At 36.4% G+C, this 8,495-nt stretch overlaps 1 protein-coding gene across 1 annotated transcript in view; it reads left to right on the forward strand.

Moving 5' to 3' along the window:
• WDR27 (WD repeat domain 27) overlaps positions 1-8,495 on the forward strand; it is a 2,477,832-nt gene that overhangs the window by 1,320,383 nt on the left and 1,148,954 nt on the right. Inside the window, exon 15 of the mRNA XM_044072816.1 lies at positions 7,986-8,063. Coding sequence (XP_043928751.1) covers positions 7,986-8,063 — 78 coding nt within the window. The remainder of the gene's footprint in view (positions 1-7,985; positions 8,064-8,495) is intronic.

Genomic DNA, 8,495 nt, shown 5'->3' on the forward strand with positions numbered 1-8,495 from the left:
CAGAGGGTTCTAACAAAGAAGATCAAGGAACTCCAACATGTGCCTTACACAGACCAACTAAAGTCCCTGTCTCTATACTCCGTATCGTATAGATTTCTTAGGGGAGACATATACCTGGCGTACAGAACAATCCAAGACCTAAACGTAATTAAATTGCTGCATAACTATAAATCAAATGGGACCTAAATATGGCTGTGACTTAAGTAGGACATGCTAGAGGGTCAAATTTATCTCTCAGTGATTGCCACGTCTTTGGAACAGGCTACCAATTCATGTGAAACAGACCACCTCTATGACACTGTTCAAGAGGAACCTGGACAAGTGGATGGGGGACCATGAATTCTTACCAGAGATAGAGTGCACAACCCTCCTGGACATGGGCAGTCATCACTAAATGCAATCTTGGGTCTTGACTAGCATTTCTATGGTATTACATTGGGATGAAATGGCTAGGCTTAAAACGACCTCCAGGTTGATAGCCTAGTAATCTCCTATGATCTTATGTTTATTGGCTTCTTTTGAGACCATGAGAAAGAAAATTCTTAAACTTCTTTCTTCAGAGGTTAAAACTTCATTAAATTCCTTAACTGTGTTCGCTTCTCAGGTATTCAAACACTTTAAACTGCTCTTATAATTCTGTTGATGATGTTCTGAACTGGTGCTGCTACTGGTTCAGTTATGAGAAGACTTGCTTGGTTATGTTCTCAAAACTTACATGAGGCTGTTAAGGCAGACCTTTTAAATTCTCCCTTAGGCAAAGATATTTCATTTGGCCTTATGCTGCTCTTTGGAACTCATGAAAACATAAATGAGAAGGACAGTTTTATAATTACTACACAATTTGTATAAGAATGCAAAGAATGTAATTGTATAAAGCTATTTCTGCATGCCAGAAAAGTTCCATCAATAATCCAAAACTTAGCTGAAGCAAGTGTATGCAAATTCCCAGCAGCTGTAATCACACAAACAGTACATCAAGGGTCCATAATGTTTTTAAACATGAAAACTCCTTTAATAGCCAGTGTACTCGCACCCAAATCACTGATATGTAGGCTTGAAGGTAACTCCTATTAACTTCTTCCTTCTCAATCTGTTAAATCTCTGAGCCATTGAGCAAAGAGAAGGCAAATCAGCAGTAATTTCATCAAATGTTCTAGATACTGCCAATTCCACAATTACATGTGGTGGCTCTATACTACTATCAGCATGTTACTTCAAACAAACCATTGTAGGATTCATCTCTACTCCGCGAACATGATGATGTCCTGAGGATTTCAAAATTTCATAGACGTCACACATAGAAATAATGACACACCTTCCAAAAAAGTTCTCTGATAACTTACAGTCATAAGCCCAATACACTTTCACTTTAATATTCACTTCACAATGGTAAATAAATCCATCAGTTACTAACATCTCACAACCCCTTTGTGATTTAATAGTACTGTAACATTTAACCAAATTAAAAGCCACAATGGACAGCAAGCAATTAATAACTTAAAACATTTTAACCACTTATAAAACAGGGATAAATAAATAAGTTACTTCTTGAAGGCTTAAAAGAATGTGTTAAATGTTAAGCGCTTTCATCTCAGAACAATAAATGGGACTTCTTCAGAATGTAAAAAGCATTTCAATTAAATCTTTTTATATAGAAAAAGGTACCAGTTATCCAATTAAAATCAAATCATCTTAAAAAGACACTTCATAATAAAAAGAAAATACACAACTTATTAGAAAAGTCTATCATAATAAGAACACTTATGAAACCACCAAATGTTGCCTCTACTTAAAAATTCTTAACACTTTGAATATTGAACTGTGTAATATTAAAAACTGCAAAAATGAACCAAATACATAAAACACAATTTTACAAATTTTGGTATAAAAATATACATGTACACTCCTTACAACATCTTAAAACACAAGTAAAAATATATACTAACTGTAAACAGACTAAAATTTAAAATCTCATCCTTTAAATAAACATTCTTTCATAATTATAAGGCTTTCTTTCTTAGAATAGGAAATACACAGAGGTTCTCAATAATCCCTGGAGAAAGGGTAGCATTTGATTTTATTTGCCACTGCAACTCTTTAATTTCTAAATCCAATTCCCACCATCCACCCCTACGGTTATAGGGAACCAGATCCAAAATACCAAACCTAAATTGTGTAAAACCCTGGCATTCTAAAGTGTGTTTATAAACAGTTATTAAGATTAGCTTTGGAGATAGCATACAGATGTTGTAAATTCTCTTTCTCAGTTGTCTCTCAGTTTTCTCAACAGAAAAAATAAATCCACATTTGTAACAAACCGTAATGTAAACAATACCTCTGTTATTACAATTCCTCTTTTTTAACTTAATTACAAATGGTAATCCTTGTAAAGAAACAGGCTGTACTTCCAGAATATAGGAACACTGTTTGCATGTTCCACATTGGGCTGTACCTCTAAAAGAAAGGGCTGGATAAATTTTACCATGTTCAAAAAGATGTTTAAGATTCTTACTAGCTTTATATACAAAATGGGGTTCATAACCTATGACATCCATGATGTCTGGGTTTCCCTTAAAAATATCCCAATTTTTGATGATTATGTATTTGATTTCTCTTGCACCAGACCCAAAAGGAACAGCCATGCTTGTATTGCACACCTGTGTATCATCTGCACCTGTTTTAAGGGAATTCTTGGAACAGTTATCTCCTAAAAGTGGTTTATATTTTGTTCCCCATCCAGACATAACTTTTATCACAAAGATTACTTATCAGGGAACGGGGATATCCCCTTTCCACAAAAATATGCATTATATTGTTTACTTCTACTTTGAAATTGTCAAAGTTAGAACACAACCTAGCTGCAGTAACCAGCTACCCCTTAAAAATGTTCCTATTAGTGTAACTAGGATTGTTACTATGATAGTCCTTATTTTTTCTTCAGTGTGTTCAGCTACAGAGGTATAATACTGTTCCTATGGTATGCTAGGCTGTACGACTGGGACTTTGCTTCCCCTATTTTTCTCAATTCATGCATAAATGTGATGCTTTTTTTGTCTCATGTTAATATCACCCCTGTCCTTGTTACACTTTTCATATTATTTAGTGGCCTGGCACCCCCCCCCCCCAACAAGCAACTAATCCCCATCATAAAAATCTTAGTGTAGCCTACATGAATATAGCCACTATCAATAACAAGTAGCCAAGTCTTGAACTCTGATTAAATCCAGCTCAGCCTCAAGTTATTTCTATCACTGAATCCTGGCTTAAACTTACTTCATGTATCCCCTCTCCATTTATGAATATTATAACATTTTCACTAATAATAGACCTGGAGAGCATAGCGGAGATGGTACCATAACTTTATTCATAAGTTTTCAAAAATCACCCCAGCCTTGCTAGCCAAGAATAATTCTAGCAATGATAAAGGACCAACCCTGGACTCTTCTTAGAGTTACCCTTAGTCAGCACATTGAAGTATATCTTGCCACTATCTGCATCCCCCCAGCCACTTTTTCTGTTATCAGGGAAACCCTGCAACTAATCTTCAATAAAGCTGCACATCACAAACTAATTGGAGGTCACTTTAGTCTTAATGTGGAAGGCAAAAGTAACGCTACTGTCAATCACTTCTTCTCCCTGCATAACACACCCAACTGGTTACTGGGGGGTACTAGACACAATCCAGTTTTTTTTTTTTTTTTAATTATCTGCTACTGACCTCATCATCATTAAATATTTCTAACAGACTTGACAGTCTTCCCTGTGTTCTTAGCAGTCATACCTTACTAATCTCCTACTGGACTTTTAAAGCTCCAAAACTTGCTACTAACACCATTCTTATTAGGACCATTCCAGATTCTTCATCAATCATATCACTCAAGAATTGCAATCCACTGACTGGGACTCCTTTATATGACTGCAATGATTCTACATCAGCCTTGTCTTTAATTTCCCCATACAAGATAAGCTGTTTCTTTTAAAATATATATTACACTTAAATACCACAGCGCCCCCTGAATAATAGATGAACTTCATCAACTTATGACATTTAAGGATAAAACTTGGAAATCTGGAAGAGTCACCCACAAGCTCTACTGTCCATACCCTCTACATCACATTAAGAACCATTGCTGGAATTAAAACAAACAAAGCTAAAGTTTCTCAGCTCAGGGATATATCCAACCTTCCCATTGCGGACAATCTAAACTGTTTTGGAAATCTGTAAATTACGAGTCATCAAGCAAAAGTGTTTGAATACCTAATTCAGCTACACAACTTGGTCAAAAAATATTTGCTGATATCCAGCACAGTCTAAATAATTTTCTCAACTTCCAAACAATTTTAACACCTTCATAGATACCACATATCCCTAACACACCTCTACACAATGTCATTAAGAAATCAACATTTCATTTCAAAATGTTCTCCTCCAAAACTGTAAGGGAACATCCCAAGAACACTAAATGGCCATGTTAACCATACTTCCACATTATTCACCCTAAAATCCTTTGCCTTGGTCCTCAACATATTTACAAACCTATAACTCATAGTTTCAATGTTTTCCTTACCTCTAATATTCTACACAGCTTTAAACACTGTTTTATGATCTCATTATCCATATTAATAACCCATCCTGAGATTCTGGCTTTCAAACTATTTCTGACAGCTGCTCCTAGTCAAGTTATTTGAAAAGCTGAGATGCCAACAAGTACTTGAATACATCTAGAAATATGATATTCTTTCCTTAAAACAACACGTATGTAGTGCCAACTATAGCACTATCACTGCTACCTCTTCACTTACAGAAAAAAATATTTTATACATAGTACATGACTCCTATACACTGATGCAATCTTTCTTGACCTTCAAAAGGCATTTGGCAGTGTCAACATCAGCTTATTACTCACTGAGCTGTACTCATATGGATTCTCTGAAAATGTATGCTGCTGTTTTAAAAAATACCCATTAAATGGAACTTGCACAACTGCTTCATGCATCAGTCTCTCCTCCACCAGTATGCTCTCCAAATATGTGTCTTAAGAATCTGTTTTTTGTCTTCAACTTTTTTTGTATTCATTAACAAACTACCCACAGACCCAACCATTTTGAAATCCTTTTTCTACTCTGATAATGATGATTTATGGCTTTTCATCCAGAAAAAAGGAGGTCATTGTCCCACTGTACTCATCCCTCATTAGACCCATTATAGAATACAATGCCCCGTTTGGTATGTACCTCTCAAGACATCTGCAACAACTGGAAAGGCCACAGAAATACCTCACTAAAAGAATCACAGGCCTAAAGCAGATGGCCTACGCTGACCGCCTTAAAAAACTCCAGCTATACTCTGTCGCATATCGTCTACTCAGAGGCGATCTTTGCTTAACATACAAGGCCATGTCAAACCCAGAGCTGTTGGACATGCTACACTTAAAGAAATCCCAATCCCTTAGAGCCACACGCTCCAGGGATCTAAGCCTTGTCATCACAATAAACAAAACATGCTGGAGGGATAGGTTCCTGACCCAGAGACTCCCCAGACTCTGGAATAGATTGCCCATACATGTCAAGCAGAGTACCTCTTTGGTCCTCTTCTAAAGGAACCTTGACGATTGGATGGGAGAAAGGAAATTCACCCCGGGGATCACATCAGTCGCCCTGCTAAACAGGGGTCCAGGGAAGTAAATAGTGTGGGAAGAAATAGCCAGGGAATTGTTATGGCTAGGCTTGTATAGGCCCTAGGGCTGATAGCCTAGTACCAACCTATGAACCTATGAACCTATGATAATATTGTAACCTTAGCTTACAAACCCAACTACCGTACATGATTACTTAAACCTCGATGGAGCTGGCTTTCACCAGGAGCCTTTCCAGTAACTGCTAGTAAACCAGAGTTACACTACCTGGGGCTACAAAAAAGTTCCACAGTTTAACACTTGTCATAATTAATTGTTCCAGTGGAAATGCCCTTTATTCTGTTAATTAGCAACATTCTGTAGGTATCATTAGTGACCAAACATACTTTTACTCATGCACAGTAATGCAATCTGTATAAGTGTTAAACCAGTTTAAGACTGCTTACAGAATTTCCATCCTCTTAAGTCCTAAAGCTAAAAAAGCTATTGACAAAAAATGTTCTCATCTCCATGATAGAATATGCCCTTCCAACAATAACTTAGAATTCTGCCCAAAATTTTCCCTTCAAAAACAGAAAACAACATATTTAAATTCGTAAATGTTCTTCACTGTCAAGAGCATCATTGTTCCACAACACCCAAAGTCATTTGATTGCCCATTGATGAAAGATCTACTTTCCTGCTTTGCTCTGTAATATTTAAAATATGTCATCTTCTCATTGTTCCCCCTAAGGTCTTATCTATCCATCCATTTCACCAATTACTCAGTTCAAAGCCAAGAGGTCTTGCAGTTTGTTACACACCCCATATTATCTTACAATAGGGGATGAACTTTATCTAGCACCAGCCACCTGGAATGCCCTACTTGCTGAAATATGAAAAATCGACAGTCTTTCGACGTTTCGTAAGCAACTCAAAACTCAAATGATTCATTGCCTAACCATTACACTCCCCTTTAACCTCCAAACTCTTCACTTTTCAATAATTGGCTTACTGTAATGTCTTCCTTCTTCATGGCAATCCTCCATTTTGAGTTTCCTTCATAAACAACTGCTACATGTCATACACACTTAGGCACCTACTCTGTGTTGAATTTATAATCACTTTACTTCAGATATTGTTTGTACTAACAAAACGTCTGGTATGATCTCCTTGTAAGTTTTTCCTCTCACTAAATATTTTTGGGAGCTTTTCTTCCCAGGCTTTCACTGAGGCATGCATGACCCAGTTGGACCTTCCTGGGAACCAAATGCAAGCAAGTAAATAACTAAATCATTAAATATGCATGAAAAGAGCAACAGTATACAAATGCCAGAAGGACGCAAGCAGTCTAGGCATCATTGCTAGGCTTGGAGAACAAGGGCCAAAAACATCAATTACTATAGGATTTATGGGCAAACAGGGAGATTTAGGGTGTACCAGCTTACTATTAGTGCAGCATTCCGGGTCTGCAGTCCATAGCAGATGGTCATTTGGGGACAGTGCTACTGTTTGGAAGCTGTGGGTAGGTGGTCTGAGTATAGCTGCTTCTGGCATATTTTATGTTATGCTTCACCTGCAGAAGTGGTGTTTATGATTTTCTTTCCTCTAGCTGTGCAATACATTTAAAGATATTTTGCATAAAATTAGTATAGCAGTGGTGGAGGTGTATGTAGGGGGACATTACATCATGATCGTGCACAATATTATTTACTCCTGGTGCAAGCAAGGAGTAATGAGCTTGCAGGAGGCATAAGGGATTTTGAATCCCAGAATTAGTAAGTAAAATCTATGACTTAAACATAAAGATCCATCTTGCCTTGTAAAATTTTGAGGACGGTTAAGGTATTGCAAGCAGTTTGTTCATGTTTAACATGCTAAAATACATTCAGTGTAACTATATTTAAGAACAGGAGGGAGGTAAAACGTGATTTATTTGCATGGATGCTAGAAAAGCTGTCATATGTATGAGAGCATAATTGCCTTGTTCTAGTTCTAGTAATGAATATTATAAAGAAATTGGCTAATGAGAGAACATAGATTTGTTTGCAGTTGTAACATAAATAAGGTTATATCATTCACAGAATAATTTGTAGAAGAAAAACAATGAAAAGAAAAGAAAAAAGAATAGTATGACGACACAACCTTATCGGCTAACTGTTGTCAATATTAAGGCATTAAGAGTAGTCTGCCTTCAGTACTGTCAACTGTAAAGTCTGGTTTTTATTCATATAGTAGCAGTCTGCTCTCCAGTAACACGTTATTTGATTATTAGAAATGACTGGCTATTTTAGGTTAATAAAATGAATGGTATACCAGTATGCTTTGAATAAAACTAATGTGTTTAAAATATATGTTTTGTCTTGACAGAAGAAATATGTTTGTACCCCACACTAATGTAAAAAAGCATGCTGAACTACCTGCAAAGAGGAGGGATAACAGCTGTAGGTAAGGGAAAGGAAAATTTGCCCTATATCTAAATTATGTATAACATGTATGCACCATTTTCTTTTAATTTAAAAAATGTTGATCTAGAAATAACATTTGACTATTGATTCTTTATCAGACATATCTCAACAGGAGTCAGTGACAGCAACTTTCCTCATAGCAGGTTCTTTTGTACAGCACAGATCTTTTCTTCCAGAGGTCATGTGATCTCCATAAACACAAACTTTTAGAAAGATGTTTTGAGAGTACATGTGCTATGACATTTGTCTTTGCCTTGATAATAATGTATCATTTTTAGTTTTCTTTTGTCATTGAGGAAAGGACGAAGAAAATAAAAGCACTTTTGCTGCCTTCTGTTATTTACCTATTTCAATTTGTTTACCAGGGTAGAACACTGATCAAACAATGATAATTTGCAGGCTCAGTCCAGGT

This window comes from Protopterus annectens, chromosome 1.part0 (genome assembly GCF_019279795.1).
Source record: "Protopterus annectens isolate FY-2018-M chromosome 1.part0, PAN1.0, whole genome shotgun sequence".
NCBI lineage: Eukaryota > Metazoa > Chordata > Ceratodontiformes > Protopteridae > Protopterus > Protopterus annectens.